Source organism: Ruditapes philippinarum, unplaced genomic scaffold (assembly GCF_026571515.1).
Source record: "Ruditapes philippinarum isolate M1 unplaced genomic scaffold, ASM2657151v2 ctg67_1_1_1_1, whole genome shotgun sequence".
In the NCBI taxonomy this organism is placed as follows: domain Eukaryota; kingdom Metazoa; phylum Mollusca; class Bivalvia; order Venerida; family Veneridae; genus Ruditapes; species Ruditapes philippinarum.
The window spans coordinates 767,201-790,168 of NW_026859561.1; the positions used below are offsets into that span (position 1 = coordinate 767,201).

The 22,968-nt window shown below is 32.9% G+C and overlaps 2 protein-coding genes across 2 annotated transcripts; one reads left to right on the forward strand and one right to left on the reverse strand.

Moving 5' to 3' along the window:
- On the reverse strand, window positions 1–12,865 carry LOC132756983 (uncharacterized). The gene is made up of 7 exons (XM_060748134.1): window positions 12,677–12,865; window positions 9,853–9,864; window positions 8,954–8,994; window positions 6,759–6,890; window positions 6,436–6,557; window positions 2,587–2,730; window positions 1–1,313 (listed from the first exon to the last, which is right to left on the reverse strand). The coding sequence occupies exons 1-7, from the start codon at window positions 12,798–12,800 to the stop codon at window positions 1,226–1,228; spliced, it is 663 nt and encodes a 220-aa protein (XP_060604117.1). The 5' UTR covers window positions 12,801–12,865; the 3' UTR covers window positions 1–1,225.
- Window positions 12,866–13,004: 139 nt separating this feature from the next.
- On the forward strand, window positions 13,005–22,671 carry LOC132756984 (ADP-ribosylation factor-like protein 1). Its single transcript, XM_060748135.1, is given in 7 exon segments — window positions 13,005–13,133; window positions 18,331–18,465; window positions 18,848–18,929; window positions 20,049–20,104; window positions 20,107–20,143; window positions 20,873–21,070; window positions 21,737–22,671. Coding segments are annotated over 7 exon segments (543 nt in total). The 5' UTR covers window positions 13,005–13,129; the 3' UTR covers window positions 21,768–22,671.
- Window positions 22,672–22,968: the final 297 nt, after the last annotated feature.

Sequence of the window (22,968 nt, forward strand, 5' to 3'; positions counted from 1 at the left end):
TTATGTCATAATATTTATTTGCCCTAATAAAACAGCATTTACGGTGGTGGTACATACATGTAATATTTCCTTCTCAAATACAATGTACATGAAACAACATAAATGGAGCAGCAAGATAATGTCAATACTTCTATATGACAGAACAATTTCAATAGGTTACCAGCTTTCTTTCAAAAGTATGAACAATCTAATTTAACCTTCTAATGAATTAAAGACTGATTCTGACATGTTTAGTATAAAGTCATAAAATCTATCTTATCACATTATTGACAGGTCTGAAATCACACTGGTCAATAAAGAAAGATGCTCTATTATATTTATATGGGGAAATGTCTTCGAATAGAATAATACTATAATTTATAGTTCAATCTGAAACTCATACTTATGATCGAACAATTCCAAGCTTAGAGACAGCCTTTCAATGCTATTTTAACAGTTTTACAATATATGAAACAAACAAAAACCACCTGATATGGAAATGGAGAGATTCTGACACTGTCAAAATAGCTGATGATAAAAAATGGTATATTTACAATGGTGAAATCTGAGATAAAAACCTGCAACTTGTAGAAAATCAGAGACTGTTGTTAAATTGTTGCTTTTTTGCGCAAAAATTTATTTTAAAAGCACATAATTCTCTTTTACTTTTTCTATAAAAAATATCACAAAACTATTTCTAACTAAAGTAATAACAGCAGTCATATGCTGGTTAACACACTGCAAATATCAACATTTTCCTTTTGCTACATTGAATAATCATTACTATGTTCAGAATAATAATAGTCTTGCAAAAATATTGCTAGCTCTCCATAGATAAAGTACAAAACTGGCAAAACAGAATATCTCAACGTACAAAATAATAAAAGCAGTTTACCATGTAGTAAAAAATTGAGCCAGAAATACAAGTCATACTTATGATGAATTATTTAAAAAATTGTACTGCTAAAAAACTTATAAATTGGCTATAAAATTTTATAAAAAAAAAAGAAACAGAATTACTAAAAAATACAGAACTTAATACTGTTTTACTATTTTACTTTAACTTTCATGTGCCTTAACAAAAGAACAAAAATATGCTCTATGGCATTTCATGAAGAAATTCATCACTTATAACTAACAAACAGCTAACTCTTACAGGAATAAAATGAAAACACAATATTTTTTCCACATAAATTCCACATAATTGTGGCTTTAAATGTTTTGTAATGAGATGACATTGTACGCATCAAGGAGAGGCAGATTTTTCTCTCTGTCCTTCGGATGGACTGTGTGACCTGCTCCCATCCCCGTTCAAATCCTGACCCTCTGCTGACCTGAAATATGATGAAAATATATCAAAAGTTGTTACATTTTTGCCCAGTATAAACAGGCCTGAAAACTGGAGCATTTGTTCCTATTTACTAACAATCATTTTACAGTCTAAAATGGTGCAAATATCTTTTAAAATAGATCAATGTGACAACAAAGTGATTAACTTTCTGAATATGGCAAGGATTTAAGGCTTGTTTTTTTTATCAAATAATATGAAATCCCAATCTTTTTATATACATTGAAATATTTAAAGACATTCTGGCTAAATGATGCCACCAATTTGGCCATTAATCAGGGAAAAGTAGAGTACAGATATCAACTGAGAATCTGATACAGTATAACCTATACAGAGCAACTCCCTTTGAGACACAAACATTTTGGTTGCTACATAGAGGTGTTCCTGCTCTACACAAGTAAAAATTTGATATCTTGGTGTGAAAGGGTTGTAACTCCTTCTTTATGTAATACGAGTTACAATCGTTTTGTACCAAGCCCTTAAAATGAAGTGAAAATCTTTACTCTGAGAAAAATAATAATTGTTGTTGTAAAGAGGTAATTGCTCAATAGAGGGTCATTTTGCAGAGGTTGTACTGTATACACATACATGTTACAGCCAGCAACAATCATTCCTTCCCATGACAAATAATACTTGACCTAGCCTGTTATCAAACTTCAAAATGCAACATTTGTTCATTGTGTCTAGTTATTATACATTTTGTTTTACCCTTATAAATTCTGAAACCGAAACTGAATAGCTATTACCATCAGAATAGACATGGGTTAGTCTGCATATCCATGCAATCTGACCTTGCACTTTTGTTGACTGATCAATTTTGAATTATCATTTTGATGTCCTGAGAACAGATAACCGATAATAAACTGTTGCAAAATGGACGCTGACAGAGTCATTACAAGTGATATAGTATTTAAAGTTCTAAGTGTGTGGTGGTGTTTGTAGTTTTCACTCTGGATCACGGTAGAAACCCACAATGAATTTAACAGTTCAGCCACCGCATTGTTCCTGGACAGACTGTCAAGTAGTTTATCAGTATTAGTTGCCTTCACTTTTGCAAGGAATTGAACTTCTGTACATGAAAGAGCAGAGGTACAGTGCTAATAGCCGTAGGAAGTATTTCATAATCAATCACAACGAAAGTGACCTGCACTGTCCTGGAATCGAACACATGTCAAAAGATTCACAGTCCAACACTCTACCTTTTGAGCTAGCTGGGTGTGGAAAATGCTCTTATTTCAAAAATAAAAAAAAAGCCTTACCTTGACCTGCTACGTGACCTTGACCTAGATGGTGATTTGTTGTCATCACTAGCGCTCCTGCTACGTGATCTACGACTACCCCTCCTCCTATCATTACTTCTAGTTCTGCTCCTTGACTTACGATCTCTTGATCTAGACCTTGACCTACAAGAAGTGTTATCATATAACAATAAACTTCTGATATATTCAAATATAGCAATGTATATACGTAAGGTGTATGTCTCTGTTCCAGCTTAACTGCTAAATGAAGATTCAATCTAAGCAATATTTTGGAGAAAGAAATAAAAGAGGAAAAGTACTGACAAGAGAGCTAGCTAAATTGCTGCCTTAGAAGAAAGAATTGAACCTACAAAAGTGAAAGGCAAGTCAGTCATGTTATAAACCCAATAATTATATGAAAATACAAACATTACATAAAAAGCAATTCAAAAAACCATTCACTTATTTCCTTTGAAAATCAAGGGAGGCAACTGTTATACAATTTAATCTCGACATATTTTGATTTTTAGTACAGTTAAATAAAGTTTGTCACAATTGGTTAGATTTTTTTGCACACCTCAACTGTGAACATAATGAAAAATCTCATATAAAGAAGCTTTAAAGACATATGTTACTAGAATGAGGCTCATAAGTGGCTATGGAAAATGAACTCTTAAGTCAAATGTAAATTCTGGTGATTTTGTTCTTATGCTTTTAACAGCTAAATTAAATTTTGAGATTTTCTCCTCTTACAGAAATGTGTAAGAGCTCTAGAAAAAGAGCTTGGTTTACGTCTTCATATGCATGTTTGTATTTGAGTGTCCATTGACAAAATATTTCAAATTCTAACACTCCTCATGATTTTGTCACTATAGACAAAGAAGAAAACTAACCAGTATTAAACTGCCAATAAACACTTTTTAGGGACTACTTGTATGTGCGGCTGTTATGTTTTCTCCCTCGATTATATATATATACAAAGCCTTTTAAAGCAACAATAATAAAGCATTTTATTGATATTTTCAGTTCTTATAATGTTTTCTTTTCATACAATACCGAAAAAAAAATCTCACATACACCAACGCCACAGATTTGATCTATATCAGTTAATAAAACATTTTGATAAAACGGCGCCAATCTGTAAGCAGCATAATAACGTGATTCTAAGTAAACAACTCATTCATAAACGCTGATGTCATTTTAAACATTAAAGAATGATAAATGGGGCACTGATGTAAACACAATGCTATTCATTCTAAAACGTAAGTTTTTATTGTTGAAACATGATAAAACAAGCATTTGATAGTATTGCAGGCAATACAGTAGTCCCCTACCGGTCCCTCAAAAAGTTCTTTAATTGTCATACACTCCTGTGTATTGCCATTTATAATGAATTTGAGGATGAAGTCTGTATTTGAAAATATCGACCACAAAACATAATAAAATAAGTTTGTCTATATCACAGTAATGTGTTAAGTTTCCATGCTTAGTAAGGAAATTATGTTTATACAACCTTGTCATATTATTACGATGTGGGATTTTAAAGTAAATCCTATAAGGAATGAAGAAGTTGGAGTGAAAATACCAGTTTCTCGAAAAAAAATCTAAGTTCAAGGGGGACATAATTCTGGAAATAGTCTTGCTAGAGTATTTAACCTTCTCAAAAATGTCGAGTGATAATAAGAAACATATATATGAAGTTTGAAGTAGATCAGGGCTCACACTGGCTCAAATAAAATAATAGCCAATAATTTCAACTTAAAAAAATAATAGCCAAAATTTCAGCGGACTATTCACGAATTAGTGATTAACAACATAAGCAGTTGATTAAATAAACATTACATTTATATATTTCAGCTTTAAAAGGATTCTCAAATAAACTGATACATTTGTGTATATTGATAACTACCTTTTTTTAAATAGAACCACAACTTTAATTGTTATTATAGAACAGAATAAAAACGTTATAATTAGTATTATTACTGTATAACAATAATATTAAAGATTCATTATAACTTTACATAATGCTGTTATCAGACAACTTTTTTTGTTTGTTCTAATCAAATTTTGTCAGCTATAACCACTGTCAATTTCTACATTTCACACAGAACTGGAGTAGATCTAGGTCATATTAGCCTATAGAAATAACACAATTAAGTTTGCAAACTCATTCACAGAATGCAGCCTTTTTTCTGAATAATTTACTGAAAAATATCATCATCACCAATGTAATACAAATTTTCTGCCATAGTAGTAAAGATTTTTAAACAGAACATAGCTTATTTCACCTTTAAATAAATATCAAAATTATCGGTGTCGCGAAAATATGTGACAATCGGATTTTTCCTGTTTTCTGAAGAAATATTCACAATTTTGGTTGTTGTGCAAATAGTTTTTTGGAATTTAATACTTTTTAAATATTTTACCATTGTTTTCCACTGGCGATTTAGTCAAGTAGCTTAAAACAAACAAAAAATCAAAATTTGCAATTATTGGAATTCACGGTAAATTTTGGGTAAGTCAATATCCAGTTTATCAATTTTAAAACGATTTTTGTGGCTAATTGACGGATATTTGATGGCTATTACAAATGCTGGACAATATCTTTAAAGTACTTATACAATTAAACATCTCGCATGTATTTTATCACCTCGGGCAATATAGTTAGCAGCACGTGACCGGTAAAAAGTTGACACTCAATTAAATGCACCCCGCTGGTGTTAATTGGGTCTACTGCATTCATTATCGATTTTTACACCTTATATAAACACTGTTGGAAGTAAAAAATAATCGCCAGATTTTGTAGCCAAAATGCAAAAATAATCGCCAATCTTATAAAATAATCGCAAATGGCGACTATGGCGACCGACAGCGTGAGCCCTGAGTAGATACATTAGGAAATAAAGAAGTTATTTAAAAAAGACAACATTTTTTCCCCTAAAAAATCTAAGTTCAAGGGAGGTAATACTGATATTTTTTGTGCTAGAGTTATAAACCTTGTCACATATGATGTGGTTGATGACCAGAAACTTATATTTAAAGTTTGAAGTAAACACCTTAAGAAATAAAGAACATAAAGTGAAAAAGCTGAAAAATTTAAATCAGAAATCTTGAAATTCAGGCTATTTGTTGCCATAGCAACCAGAATTTTCAACATAAGAAGAAAAGAAAAAGATGTGCATAATCTCCAGACTGCCATCTACCCATATTTCAAGTTTCATAAAAATATTTTCAGTACTTTTTGAGTTATCACTGGATCCAGTTTATGTGTTAAATTTGCCATATTTTCAGACTATTTGTTGCCATAGCAACCAGAATTTTCAACATAGGAAGAAAAAAAAAAGACGTGCATAATCTCCATACTGCCATCTATCCATATATCAAGTTTCATAAAAATATTTTCAGTACTTTTTGCGTTATCGCGGGATCCAGTTTTGTGGACGGACGGACTGACGGACTGACAGACAGACGGACAGACAGACAGACGGACAGACGGACGGAGGGTAAACCTAAAGTCCCCTCCAGTTAAACCGGTAGGGGACTAATAACTTTTTTTTCTTCTTATTTCTTTTGTTTAATAATTTCTATATATTAGCAACAATAAGGTGCGAAATCGAACAGCGTTATATGAAAATCGGCACCAGAAGTTATTTCCGCTTGAAAAAATAACATTAGTGATCTTCCGTATTTTGTCTTGTTAGAATCGAAATAATATTGGTCTTTGTGGTGTTTGTTGTTTTGATGCGAAAAAAAATTAATCACTCAGCCCTTCGTGGTTAATTCCTACTCATCAAAACTCCAAACCGGTGTTAAAAAGCCGATAAACACCGCTAAAACTGATATTATTTCTTAACTCAATACTTTTAGTACCTTCGTCTCCTTGGTGACCTTGACCGTCTAGAATTAGGTCGTCTGAAACCATAATGTCTATCATCTGGACAATCCCTGGCCCAGTGCCCTGACCTATGACATCTGTAACACTCATCAGCACCCTGAAATAAACATTAAAATAAACATGATTACATCTTAAACATATAGTATGATAATTTAGTACTGTACTAGTTCAAATCCTCCAACCAGAAATAAACTGTTCCTAATTCACAGAGTATGGCAAGTCCAGTACATAAACTTAACATAATTATATGAGGATATGTACAATAATAAACATTACAATATAATGTATAAATAGTTACCCTGCTTCTACCACTGTCTCTCATATCACGACTGTCCCTGTCCCTGCCTGATCTACGTGGTGCACCTTTAGCCCACTCTACAATAATGGCTGATCCAGCTACCTCTCGTCCATTCTCATACCTGATTGCATCCTGCCATATATACACCATTATATCAATAATCATATTCAAAACAAACAAACCTAATGTAGATCTTAATTGTACAATACAGAAATTACTTGTACATTTTATAAGTATTATACCTACAAGCTATCAGCTAATGCATTATGGTACCCTTGAAAAAGAAAAGCAACTATGCAAATAATTTCTTTTAGTTTTGAGGATTTTTTTCCTTTTTTATATTTTCAACTTTACAGCTATCTAGTTTTGGAAGTGGACAACACGTCAGTTACCTTTTGTAACTATAAGGTATAAATGTTCATGCCAAATACTAAAGTACTTGATGCACTTCACACTAGCCAAAAATCTTCGTAACAGGATATAGTTAGAATATACAGAAGTCATAAACCTTAGTTAAACAGACAGTAGAATATAAATCAACAAGTGGGCATAAACCTTAGTTAAACAAACAGTAGAATATAAATCAACAAGTGCTCTCCATAAACTTTAAAAGTAATTGGTGAAAGTTTTAGGGTTTTAGCAACACATTAAACCTTACTTGGCTAAGTGATTTTATAACATTTTTATCATGGTTGGAAAAAAGTAGTCAGCTGCAAATTCTGCAGTATCAAGCAATTTTTGCTGCCCCACTCCCAACAGGCTTAAGGAGAGCACTGTTTATGTCACAAGTCTTCATTAACTCTTTTCCAGACCTAACTGGTCCTACACATTATGCTGGCATTATAAACATTTCTCTACAATGCCATTCAGTACATAATTTTATCATTGTAAATAAGAATGGGAACAATATCAATTGATTAGATCATCATAGTTTCTCATCTCATTTGGCCTTTTTCCAGTATAAAATCAGCAAATTTTCAGATCAGAATCAACCTGCTTTCCATAGAAAGTTAACGAATATAACAGTAAACAAAGTTTTCATTAAAATTTTGTAACAAACAAATAACATGCTCATTGATTTTTTTTACTTTTATATTTTTAAATTTTAAGAACTCTTAACGTCTTTTTTTTTTTTTTTTTTAAACATTAAAGCTAAATGTATCAATAATAAAACTCTACAGTACTCCAACTACAGACATACTAACATATATAAAAATTATCACATATTCAAAACCATCTAAACATACTTATTTGCTTTGGAAATACAAGTCGACGATGACACAGGGCTCTATGGTAAAACAAATGGTATAAATGGCTCTGGTAATTGGTCTATGGCTATCGGACTACGCTTTTTTGGCTTGGTCTCTTCTTGCCGCTGAATGCTTATCAACTCAAGTCAAACTTTGGTATGGTAGCGAAACAATGGTTCAAATAGGGAGAATGTGCTGAGTTAAATCTAGGGCATTATTTCATGACTTGGCAACTCTTGGTACTCAGTGGGGCAGCCTGGCTAGCAGGCAAACAGTCTGGCGGAGAACTTTCTGAAGTTCGGACTCAGGCATTCAGGCTAAGTGGTCGTCACTCTAATGGCTCCACAATATGCATGAGGTGGTAGGAAAGCAAAGTGTGGCCCCCTTCAAGTCAAAGGTGATTGGCAAGGGAGCGAATTGTGTGAGGTCTGGTATTGGAGAGCTCACTGCAGTTATGATATAAAATAACATTAATAAAATGTATAAAAACAACTTGTCATACAAACCAGCAAAAGTCAAATCATTTAAAGTTTAAAAAGTACTACATTTATCCATGAAAACTACAATATATCTTAAATATATTTGTATCTTCTAAATTTAATTTAAAATATATCCATGTAAAAATAAAGGTTTATAAATATCATAAATAAAACATCAATTAACAAACCTTATTTCCCAGGTTAACATAAGCTTTTCATTATCTTTAAAAAAAAATTCTAGTGAAATAATGCTCGAGATAAAGAAATCTAAAATAAGCTATTTTGACTTTAGCTGTTTTGGAGCTAAACATTTTTGCATTACAAAATTACTTCTCATTAAAAAACTCAATTCTATGATAGACTCTTTCTATTATATCATGCAATGTCAATAATTAAATGTTGACAGTTAAAATAAGACATGTTAAAGCTATAAACCAAGTTGTATTTAAAGCTAGTATCAATTTACCTCGGCATCTCTTCTGTCCTCATAATCCACAAACGCATATGCTGTACATAAAACAAACTAATCAGTTAACATTCTTTACACATGCAATACAAATAAAATTAATAAAACAGATTTTATTGTGTTGTACATGTCTATTGGCATTGACAATGATTTGTTTACAAATTTGAAATATCACAGTTATAAAACCATGTTAATGGTTTGTAAAAAAATTGTAAAAAAAATTCATTTCAAAATATTAGTTTACTCAAAACAGATATTTTTATTTCATTTTTGAATCTTTTCAGTGTATTAAAATGCAATCACTTTAGCATGAGATTATTACTTACAACATAATCTGAACCCTTGCCCTTAAAACTGGTAGTTAAACATGCAGTGAAGCTTGATTTATTATGAAGATTTTTAGACTACATAATAAATATATATGTCAGCTCGCATAGCTCAATCGGTTAGAGCACAATACTTGTATTTTTGACATTGTGGGTTCAATTCCCGGGCTGGCCAACTAAAATGGCTAATCAGTCTTTCAAGAGACTTTAAATCAAGGTCCCTTGTACGAGTGCTTAAACACTTGGCACGCTTAAGAACCATGAGAAGCTTCTGGAATTGAGGCCTCCTTCTATATCTTGTACTATCCTCCAAAATCTAAAATGACTAATACTCTTCTGGATGGCTATGGGCAATCGGTGGCAAGTTTAAATCAACTCAAATACACACACACACAATAAATATTGATATAGTCTTTATTAATAGCAAATCATTAAAATTCTTTTTCTTTAATATGGCAAAAAATTGCATGATTTTGAGACAATCTCCTACATTCAAAATGCTCTATGTATAGCTGTTATTTCTAGATTTTTTTATGGGTATATTAATACAATTAGTTAAATCAGGTTACTTACCCATCTCTGCTCCTGAAATATTTATAAAAATATATTTAGTACTTGCTAAAAATATAGTGCTTTAGATATAATACAACCATCTTGAATTCCACTAATCAAATTCAATTATTTTAGAGGGAATGCAACAGATTTTCATTGGCCCTATCCTTTTTACCTTTGTCCTGTAACTAAAGTTAAACAATTTGAAAAAATGTTAGTCAGTTATAAAGTGTTATCATAAGAATTAGATTACAGTAAATTAACAGTGCAAACAATTCCAAAGTAAAATTAGATATACAAGTACTAAATGTAATCTAGAAGTTTCATTAAAATTAAAATGAATCTGGTCAAATTATAGACATGCACTGCCAAATTCAATTCTATTAACTGGGCTCCAGATTCGGAGTAAATGGATATCGATTTTAATTCAATTTCAGGCACCCTGATTCAATTATTCTTTATTGGATTCATGTCTTATTACTTTTTCGTTTTTGACAAATTCTCTTGTTTACTCTAAAAGCAAGTGGCCCTTAACATAGTTAATCAGTCATTGAATTTAGCACTGGCCCGGTGGCCCATGGCCAGTGTAAATTAGTTGGAGCCAAATTTTAAGAAAATTTAGTTGAATATATAGTAGAATAAATTCAAAACTGGAATTTGGGCCCGTAAAATCAAAATCTTAAATTCATTGACTGGTTTATTTGCATTGGATATTATTTTACTTTTTATGACTTTATTATTAAATTTACAATAGTTTCTTTGCATTTATTTAGTTGGATATTATTTTACCTTTCATTACTTTATTATTTTATTTTGTTGCTTTTATTAAAATTAGAACTAGTCTTTTTTGAAAAACAATTATAATCACACATGCCATGACAGTAATATGACTGGTACAATTACAGATCTGACTTTTTTCCTGACTTAAACTTGGTTTTTCAAACACATCAATATCAGTGTTATCTTTCATGTGTTACATCAAGTTAGTTGTACTTACCTTTCAGACTTCGGACATGACACGCCTGCAATACATTCCTTACATGTTGCTTAGTTTAATAATTCCTTCATACCTTCGTGAAACTCCCTTTCCTACACCCTGTACTTCAGTTTTGGTTGGAGGATTTTTTATTAGATTTATTTTTCATATAAATCACATTTTAAGCCATTCTGATTTGCTTACCAAAAATACAATACTGGAAGACCGATTCAAATTAACCAATCCTATGTAACATAATAATCGGTAAACTAGTCAGAGAGAGACTTAAATACATGTATGCATTTTTTTCATGTTCATTTTGGGTTGTGAATCAAATCAAAATTGCTGATATAACATTGGAAATTGAATAGGTGACCATAAAACTTCAAATAGTGCACCTCTACATCTACAAGCATTCCAGTCAAGCCAAGCTAGCTGGGTAACTTCCTGATACAAAAGAATCCAAACTCCTTGCAGTATTTGAAACCCACATTGATGCGGGGCAAATGGTTTAAAGTCAACAACTTTATCCACTTGGCCCCAGATGCCTTGGTTTTCAGTGATCTGTTAACCTAAAGAAGTATACCTAATTGCCCGTCGAGCACACAGAAAGGCTTTTGTCATTTTTTTCATTTCCCACTATATATATAACAAGGGATACAACTCAAAATTGCTCAATTAATGAAAAAATAAACAGAACGCAGAAAACGACAGCTTTTTTTTATTGTTGGACATTGATGAAAGAATCGTTAACTTCATAAAAAATTACATGTGTAAAACAATAACTAGTGCAAACATATGCTCATATAAAACAGTTAGACAGCGGTTTTTTCATCAGTCAATGAAAATACTCGGAACATAAACACACCTGCATAATGGACAACATTTTGACAGCTAATGTAAATATTGAAATGTGGATATTTCCTGCATCATGCACTAATCTGACGATATACAAGACCTGGTGAATGCATTTTACGAACCCCTGCTGGTAATGCGAGGCCACGACTTGTAATTCTTGTTTATATTATATATAAATATTTACTAAAATAAGGACAGATTTCCCTGTGGTCAAGCATAATCTTGTAGTTATAAGTTGCATTTTAGCCAAAATCTTTGAAGATCTCCCAGCTTGTCTCTAACTTTTATTCAGTCAAACATTGATTTAAGCTAAGCATCGCTCGTGCATCAGCAAATAAGAAAGAATTGCTTCAATATTAACGTAAAAAAAATAAAGAAATGAGCGTCTCCTTGATGAACATGCCAATTTACACACAGATACTTGGGGTTTGGAGCTCAAAACGCCTTTAAAATCCAAAATGGACCAGACGGCTATGAACGAAGCTATCCGATTATGTGGCCCCAGCTTTGCCGTGTGCAAAATGCGCAGCGCTTTTAAGTTAGGGAACCACATAATCGGATAGCTTCGTTCATAGCCGTCTGGTCCATTGAATTTATCGAAAGATTTTGTCGTTGAAAAAAAACGGCGATAATATTGATGTTTATTTCGGCTGTTGCGTTGTTTATATTACCGTTGAAGTTTAAAATTGACCATCATCGTGAAGAATTATATCTTCTGTGTCGATGGACCAAAGGATTATGTGAAAATATTGGAAATGGAATAAAATACATGGTGATTATGACGGTAGGGGTGCGGATTTTTTCCGGCGAACATTTTTATCTTGTGTATTATTATAGTTGTTGAAATATGATTTTTTTTCAAAACGGCATATATTAAGATTTTTTGATATATATGATCAGTACATGTGCTGGGATTGACAAATATGCATTTTATTTGGATTTTAAAGGCGTTTTGAGCTCCAAACCCCAAGTGTCTGTGAATTTACATGATGGCTGAGGGTAAATACTTGCCATATTTAATTTCACATCTTGACATTCTTCCATAAGGCTCAAATACATCTTCAAGATCTCTTGCTCTGCAGTTTTTACTCAATCGACCGATAAAAAGACATCCTTCGGAGTGTCTTCGAGACATTTTGTCATTAAAAATTTGGAACGTTCTATTCACAGTTCAGTGAAATATAGTTCGAAGCTTTAGTTCCGAATTTACAAGTAAATACATTTATTTTAAAACACATTTGTTTGCATTTAGATCTATTGCAAAACTATTCTATTTTGTTTTATATCTAATAATTTATTGGTAATGAAAGAATTTTTTACTTGAAAAAAAAAACAACGTTAGCATAAATACTACGAATCTTCTTCTTTATTTAACACGCATGCGCATAGCAGAAGTACACGTTGGTCAGAAAATTATCATCACAACAAACAGTAAATTCGGCTTCATTCCAATATATTTGCAAAATGGGTAAGTATAAGTAGGTAAAATCAATTAAATGAAATAATAACTAATATTTATCAAATAAATGTGTGCACAGATTTTACTGATTTATTGTTTTGAAGGGATAAATTTGCCAATTTCTGGCTTTCGTAGCAGCAAGACAAGTGTTCACTCAAACACAGGTGGCAGTTTCAGACTTTCAGTGTTTGGACACCCCATCCCTATCGGCCCCTGGACCCCTTCTATAACCCTAAAAAAATTCAACACTCGAAGGCTTATAATATTAATAAGGTACCAAATACTAAACAACCGAAAAAATTATGAATTTTTTTTTTTTTTACCACTATCAAAATTATAGTTCTATAAAGGTGAAAAGCCTACTATATGTTCATTTGCCAAACAATGTGGAACAAGGGAAATCGTCGTTTCGGGGACTGAGGCGCATTCCGGGGGGATTTCGCTGCATCATTCATTAACATCAATAAAAAGAACTTGAATTCCACAGCTTTCTTAATTCAAGGGAGGACTAGTCATGAAGGCCTCAAGGTTGACTGCTATGGCTAGGTGCTCTGGAAGCTGGTTCCACAGGCGGATGGCCGAAGGTACAAAGGAGAACTTCATGGTGTCTGTTCTGCAGAATGGGACATGGAATCTGTGTCCGTAGTCATGGCCACCAAGTATCAAGGGGTGGAAGTACTGTGCAGCTGGGATGGCTATGAGGTTGTGCGTGATCCTGTAGACCATCACTAGCTTGGCATTGGAGCGGCGATGCTGTAGAGTTGGCCAGCCTAGGTCTGTCATCATTGCAGTGGTGCTGCTGGTAGTTTTTAGGGCTGCAACGATACACCAAATGTTCGATTTCGATTTTAGACACTACGATTCGATTTTTTTCGATTCGATACATTTCAGATTACTAATTTATCTTTGGTATATAATTCTGCTTGTCTGCTCCAAAAGTGAGTGGCCTTCAACCTAGTGCTTTGCTTTTCTGTTGTAATATAACTATTATATAAACTTATTTGGCTTAATAATTGTGTTTATGAGAATAAAAAGCTCTTGTCTATTTGGAAAAAAAATTTAATCAGGCAAACAATATTTAATCTCAGTAACATGACTATCACAGATACCTTCTGCTGACTAGGAATTTAACAAAGTATGTAAATTGTAAAGTAAATAATAATGAACAAAGTTTCGCAAGGTTGTCAGAACTGATATTCAGATATTCTGTTAATAATTCCCATAATATGTAAAATGAATAATCAATCCTAATGTCAGTGTTGTCACACAATACTTCTTAGTCTAGTAAACAATACAGAAAACAAGTCCACATCGTGTTTTCGTTTCATATGTTGCATTACATTAGACGTACTGCTGGACTTTGGATATGACACGTCCGTTAAGCATATTTTGCAAGTAGCTTTATCCGTGTCCAAGTAGCTTTATCCGTGTCCTGGCCTTCCCGAAACCCAAAGTGTTCCCAAACCTTTGATTTTAATTTTTTAGGAGGATTTTTTAATTTTATTTTATCAACATTGATGTTGGTAGCCATTTTGACTTGTTTGCCGAAATTAAACATTCAAGCCCACTTATTGGATGACCGAGTTTTAACTGGCCAATCATATGTAACATGATAAAGCGCGAAGGAAAAGACTAAAACTCTCACTTTTTCCATGTTTATTTTTGGGTGGGGAATCGAATAGAAAATGTTACAGTTGGTATCGGGAATAGAATCAGCGCTCATAAAACTGGTTTTCGATGCATCGAAAGGTATCTTTGCACCTCTAGTAGTTTTGCAATTGCCTTTTACAAATCGGGCAGCTCGCCTTTGGACAGCTTCCAGCTGGTTGATGTTGTTGGCTGTGTGTGGGTCCCAGACTGTGCCTGCATACTCCAGGATTGGTCTAACAAGGGTCTTGTAGGCCTGGGCCTTGATGTCTTGTGGGCAGCTTGTGATGTTTCTTCTAAGGAATGATAGAGTTGTTGGCCTTCTTGATGGTAGATTCTATGTGTATGTTCTATGAAAGATTATTTGCAATGTTGACACCAAGGTACTTTCCACTTTTGACAGATTGAAGAGTTGATTGGTGGACCTTGTAGGCATAATTGATTGGGCTTCTTTTCTTGGTGATGTGTATTACTTCGCATTTGCTGGGATTGAAAGACATCATCCACTTGCGTTCTCATTCCTGGATTCTATCTAGGTCTTCTTGGAGGGCTAATGCGTCAGCTTCTGATTTGATTTTCCTGTAGATCAGGCTGTCGTCAGCAAATAGGCGGCTGATGGAAGTCACGCACCTTGGTAGGTCGTTGATGTAAAGGAGGAACAGTAAAGGACCTAGTACTGTCCCCTGGGGTACACCGGATGTAACTGGGGAGGATGCAGATGAATGGCCTTCAACGACAACTTTTTGGCTGCGGCCAGACAGGAAGCTCTCAATCCAGCTTCTGACTGTCCCTTGGAAAGGAGTCGTTGGTGAGGCACAACGTCGAACGCCTTACTGAAGTCTAGTAGTATGGCATCTACTTGTTCCCCTTGATCCAGGGCTGATGACAGGTCTTGAAGAGTGAGAAGAAGCTGACTTTCAGTTGAGCGTTGTTTTCTAAATCCATGTTGTTGATCTGAAAGGATGTTGTGATGGTCAAGGTGTTTCATAATTTGGCTATGTAGGATGTGTTCTAAGAGTTTGCTGCATACTGATGTGAGAGAAATGGGTCTGTAGTTGGCGGGGTTGCTACGGTCACCTTTTTTGAAGATAGGTGATACATTTGCCTTCTTCTAGGCTGAAGGTACTGTTCCTGGTTGCAAAGAGGCGTTGAACAAGAGGGTGAGAGCCGGAGTAATGTCTTCGGCATAGTTCTTCAGGAATTGTGTCGGTATATTGTCAGGACCAGAGGCCTTGTGGGGGTTGAGGCTGAGGAGAAGTTTCTTGACGCCCTCAGCTCCTACTGTGAAGTGAGGCATGTCTGGGTATCTTTCTCCGTCCATGGCTGGCACATCTGTTGTGTCTTCTGTAGTAAACACCCCAGTGAACTGTTTGTTCAATATTGTAGCCTTCACAACAATGAACAGAGGGCCTTTTTACCAGTTTTGAGGGAGACGCCCAAGCTCTTATTGTGTCAAAAAAGTGCAATTTTCCCACAGATTAGCAGACCACGAGAACATGTTTTTTTTCAAAACTACAACAAAACTGACAAACTAGGTCCTGCTAGACTAGATCAATTTGCATGTTTTTATTTAAAACATTTATTTCAAGTGTAACTCAAAGATGCCACCGACTACTAGTTTAGCCATTTTCTCTTACTATGGTCGGGCATAAATTTAAGCATGTACATTTTGTAAATTTACAGTCAATATGACATTGCTTGTACTACCTTTTGTTATATATGGTAAGACTGATACAAGGCTTCAATATATATAAGATATTTTTAACTTGCTGATGATAAAGCGGCATATGTTGTATAAATTATTAGCAATAACTACATCTACAGTACAGCTAAAATAATTTTTTTAAAGTCTGCCGATCAGGAAGCTGTTAAAAGTGTCTGCGATGACAAAGCGGAATGTGCAAAAATCAATTGAGCGGTACTGTATCATTAATCAAGTTTAAGATACGCCCAACGGTAAAGGAATTAAATTGATTGACAAGTGCCGTTTGTTACTTAAACATCTGTACATGCAGCAGTGATTAATTAAGATGTGCGTCCCTATTCATAGATGCATAAAAATTTAGAAAGACATGGTTTTCAAAATATGTGTGGCCCATCAGATGCATGCAAATTCTTATAGTTTGTAGCCAAGTATATCAGTGTCATGATTTTATTTAGCGTTTTATCAGTTGAATAATTCAATCTCTGACGATTATAGTCAGAATCAGAGCCAAAAATGTTAGAATGATCCCATGTTATTGTTCCTTGACTACGGTATTTCAATTCATTCTACCCATTATTGGGGATGTTGAATACATTAACTAGCCAATTAGAGAGTTCCTTGTGCATAAGGTGAAATGATCGACCACTTATACTGGCGAAATATTGTTTGTTAGTGTTGGACAAAATGTTTCATATTTGTCACTGGCAAATGCTTGAGACATATTTTTATTTAAATTAGCGATAAGCAACAAAACATAAAATTATATCAATTTTGATTATGTAAATCTTACACATTTGGTTTCAAATCATGCAATAGAAGAATTACATAAAATTTGTCAAAACATGCAAAGTCAGCACTTGCTGTATTAGAACTGTAGATATAAGAAAATGTGCAGATGAAAATACGAAACCCATAATTATGAAATTTTGAATATTTATTAATAGCTGGTTTCTACAAATTTAAGTTGCGTCATATTATTTATTCTAACACTATTGGAAATTTTTCTATATAAACAAAGAAGGCCCAAAGCGTGCATTATTCTACAACAATGCACTCGCCGTTCTTATTATCTCCCTGCGTATTTTCACATTGAGGGCGCCATTTTGTTTGAAAAATCTGATAAATAAAAACAATTTTTTGTCGAATTTTGTTGTGAAAACTATCTAGAATGAAAGAAAATGGTCTAACTAAGAAAATGAATCCGAACACAAATATCTTTTATTCAGTCGTTAACGCTGTACAGACGTTTAAAGTATTGTTTACGTGACGTCACAATTGAGCGCCAAACAGCACGTGCAAAACAATCAAATCAAGTACGCTATTTTAATGTCGCAAACGATTTAAATTTTACATTTATTTCAATTTTGATAATTTTTATTTCGCTTGAAAAATTATAGAGTGAAATAAAATAAACAAACAAAGTTTTATCAACGTTTTCAAAATTCGTTAATCTCAAAATGTTTCTACACACGGAAGATTTAACGATAGTTTTTTTCATACCACTGGAACAGCCTTTAAAGAACGTTTCTATAGGAAACTCTGAGGCGTAAACAAATTTAACCACCAAACATAAAGTCCAACATTATAATAATAATTATATTTTTTCTTGACGTGTTAGAATGGAAATAGATATTAATTCTTTGTGCATTATTGTATAATAATGCACGTTTTTCGTTCAAATGCTTTGTAATTAATCACTCAGGCCTATCGGCCTTCGTGATGATATTACTACGCATTTGAACTCAAACCGTGCATTATTCTACAACAATGCACTCAGAATTGATATCTATTTCCTAAATACGAAATCACATCTCCTAATTTCAGGTGCCATAATTATGTTATTTATTGTTTCAGGAGTTTTAATGAGTTATTTCTCAGCTCTGTTTGGCAGTAAAGAGAGAAGAATTTTGATTCTTGGTCTTGATGGAGCTGGCAAAACAACAATTCTGTACAGATTACAAGTGGGAGAAGTTGTCACCACCATTCCAAGTAAGGTGTCTTCCTTTTTTCTCTGAAATAATTATTTTTATTGTAGTTTTTTTAGAGCAAATAATCAATGGTGACATTTTTGTGATGGCATTGGGCCTGGCATTTGTCATTGTCCACAATTTCAACAACATCTCCTCTGAATCCATGACCAAGGTAGATTATAATAAAACTTCTCAGGCATGATCATAAGTAACCATTGGGGGCCAATTTTAACAAAGTTAAGAGGAAGAAGAAAGAAAAAAAAGGTATATGACAGAACATATATACATCAATAACATGCAAATAAAAAAAATTTGAGCATCATGATCATGTTTAGATATAGATGTTTAGGTTGAATATCGTTTACAGTTTGTATAGTATAGTATTTGATTATTTATTTCAGCAATTGGATTCAATGTTGAAACAGTGCAATACAAGAACCTGAAATTTCAAGTATGGGATTTAGGTGGTCAGACAAGTATTAGGTAAAAATATAGTTATATAGAGGATATTTGTTTAGTTCAGTGTAAGATCGGAATATATTTCACCGAGTGAGCACCAAAAGGTATATTTCACGAGTGGCGCAGCCACGAGTGAAATATGAACTTTTGGTGTTCACAAGGTGAAATATATTTCGATCTTACACTTAACTAAACAAATTTTTTTTTTTATTATATGCAAAGAAACGTTTAAAAAAAAATTGAACCTAATAACGAATGAAAAGCCCGCCAAATAATAATACAACGTGACGTCATTTACGACGTCACACCATTAAGTTGGTACCCAATTCTGTGCACGCTTGTATTTCACTGAAACAACGTAAGGGGCTTAAATTCAAAACAGTGAAATTATCAAAGTGGTAATTTCACTGTTTCAAACAGTGAAATTACCAGTTTTATATCACTGATATATTTCTATAAACCACCGAAAAGCATGTAATAAATTTTCCAATTCATTTTATAATTTATGTTGTAATGTACATTGTCTCATCTAGATCAAAGCATTATATACATATTAACTTAGTAGAGAACGATTTTAGCCTATTTACCTCAGACATTAAACTAAAGTACATGGCAAACTGATGAACAACAATATCCATCCTCCTCAACTTGAACAACAATATCCACCCTCCTCAATTTTATCAGGTGATTATGAGAACTGGGCAGCAACTTGTGTAAAGTCAGGCTAATGATTGTACAAAAACCAGCAAGATACATGTTCTTGTTTGCTAACTGCTTGCAAGTATTATGAATATAACTTAAGTCTCTCATCTTTTATTTTCTGTTGGAAAAACAATTCTGTGTTGTTTCAAACTAAGAATTGCAAAAAGAATTTTTTGGAAAAGTGCATCATATCACTATTAAGCCTTCTTCAAAACAGTGTGTGAAAGCTTTTTATAACATGTCAGTGGCATTGTTTCTAAAAATAGAAGATCGGAATTTCTTTTCCACCTTAATTCTTCTGATTTCACAATTATATGAAACAATTTATCTAAATATAACATATTTAACCTTCAGGAAAGCTGAAGGCCGCTTTAAAGCTAGCAAACAAAAATATTGAAATTTTTTATTGTTTTCTTTGAGGTTATGTTAATTAAATTTCAGACCGTATTGGAGATGTTACTATTCAAACACAGATGCTTTCTTTTGTGACAGCATGGAAGGAAAATAGGGAAAGCAAAAAAAGAACTTTTTGCAAAGTTAGAGGAAAAAAATTTGAAGTTTTATCCGTAAAAAATTTTTTTGGGTTTTTTTTTTTTTTGATAATTATGCTTAAACTGATCTGTTATGACTGACAATATTGTCAGATTTGTGTCACCAGTAAAGAGCCATTAAATTAGGCAATCTTTTATATAAAATTTCAATTAGGGTAGCGGTGACCTAGTGGTTAAGGTGTCTGCCTCTCAACCCAGAGATCATGGGTTCATGACCATGTTTCTTTATATGACACCAGTACTGGTTGGTTCCTGGAAGCAGACCTGAAAAGTGATTAATATAAATTGCAAGAACTTGTTTCGCAATCGAGCTTATATAAATATGTTTAAACCAAACCAATGAAATTTCACACAATATTGGGATTTGTGATTATGTTGAACCTCATTCATGTTAGATGCTGTATGGAATAATTGTATAACCTCATGGAACAATTTTATAGCTTGAACAAATTGCCAGTTTGCACAGTTTTAATATTTAAATCACCCTGTCTTCAATAAGCATATTAAAATTACTTGTCTGTTTCACAAAGTTTGAGGTGAAAAAGGACCAGAAAAGATATTTGATTTTTGGCATGAATATTTATGAAATAAATATTTGAATTTCTTCTTAAAAAATTTCCTTCAATATCTACCAGTGTATTCAAAATCCATGTAGGAAAAAAAGTCAAGACTAGCTTTACATTTTTTTTTTTGCAAAGGCTTGTTGATTTAGAGATTGTACAATATTTTCCAGGAGGAAGAATTACAGAAAGCTACCATAATGGTGTTTGCAAATAAGCAGGATATTGAAGGTGCTATGACTGTGGCTGAAGTGGCCAATGCACTTAGTCTAACAACTATTACTAAACAAAATTATCAAATTTTTAAGACATCTGCAATCAAAGGAACTGGCCTGGAGGAAGCTATGGAATGGTAATTTTTGCCTTGTTTTATAGCTTGTCAAGATTTTGTAAATATTGCAAGTTTATAAGTTAATTTTCATTGGACAATTGAAATATGCCATATATCTTTATATACTGCTGCTGTAAATTTAAATTTAGTTTTAATTAAATAAGGGTCCATACTCACAGTGCCTGAAAGAGTGGAAGGACCATCCTTGAGACTAGAATGCATACCATACATTAATCAAATAAAGCTCAACTGTAGTATAGTGGACGTTAAATTGTCTCTTCACATGTTATTTTAAAAGGTTGACTTGTAAGAGATGCTGTTTGTAAATAATAAGGCTTACATATTAATTTTAAATTTTCATAACATGAGAGATCAACAGAAGTAGGGTTGTGGATTTGAATAATTGACTTCAAACCACTTGTCTGTCACCGCTTTGAGTTCAAATTCTGCTAGGGACTTTTGATTTTTTGATGTGACTGAATGTCAGTGGTTTTACTCAGGACCCTGTTTGTGCTCAGAAGGGCACCTGAGGTCTTCCTCCACCAGTAAACCTGGAAAGTCACCATGTGACATCTTGTGTTGGTTCCACATAAAACCCATCATCAGAAGATAAATTCTATTCCTGGTTTTTGATTTTAAAAATGTGCTGAACTGTGTTTTATAAAAATTGAATTCTTCTTTTTTCAGGTTGTCATCTAAATTGACACAATCTAAATGAAAACTGTGATATTTAGACATGTATGGGCATAAAGTAGTTAGAATAATGAGGGACAAATTGAAGAGATAGGTCCAAAGTTACAAAATAAAAGACCGAAGCCTATCTCTATATACAACTTTACTATTGGTCAATGTTTGTCCTGTGTTCAGAATCCACCAATCAGATGGAAGTGTTAAAGACTGGACTGGAACCTATTATTGGCTGCATACTGTATCAAATGGACCCAGTCTTGTTACATCAGTCATGATTATGTAAACATTTGTAAAGGCAAGATTACAGAATGCATTATGTTGCCCATTGCTTCATTGTAAATGCAAAACATACAAACATGTGTCATTTTTTTTTTTCTCAAAATAATAAAAACATTATTTTTATTGCAAAACAAAAGGTATTTTTTACACATTTGGTTAACTTGAAACAATTAAACTTAGCTATAAAAAAATTCTGATTATAAGATATTTGAATTGTATTAGATTTATGTATCGCTTAACATTTGTGTTTGGGAATAGTTGTCTTTATTGGTCATAATTAATTTAGATGAAAATATTTGTAATAAAATTTCTGATCATGTACAGATTACTTAAAGGAAAGCTCAATAAAAACAACTTGATGTATGGAATTTTATTTACCATCTTTTGAATGTAATTACTGAAAATTGTTTGTTTATTTGTTAAAGATTGATTGTTCTTTTTCATCATTTTCATTTTGTTTCTCTTAATTGATCATACTTTTATAGTGAAGTAAGTTTATATTTTCTGATACTTGTTTGTATTTTGTATGAAAGAATTGTTGAAATTTTATTATCAAATGTTACTGGGTACACATTTCTGGTAAACATTTAAATTAGGATATTTAGACATACCTGCTTAGCTTATTGGAAATTCTTTGATCACTGATAATTAGCTGGTTTTTGACTTCGGGGAAAATTTTTTTGTTTTCATTTGAATATGATCATTTTTACTTATTTCAAAATGATTAAAAGAATTTTCAGGAAAAAAATGTAGGTCATGCCCGGGTTTAAACTGAAAATAAATCTTTTAAAAATGCCAAAAATTTCTGCTTTTTATTTTTAAAATCAAATTTATTTTGTTTCTAAAAATTGTTAATTGTAGTAGGTTTTATTTGTATCTAAATGGGTTTATATTTTTCTGCATCATCTAATTTGTCTGTATATGGTATTTGTAATGAAAACCATGTTTTC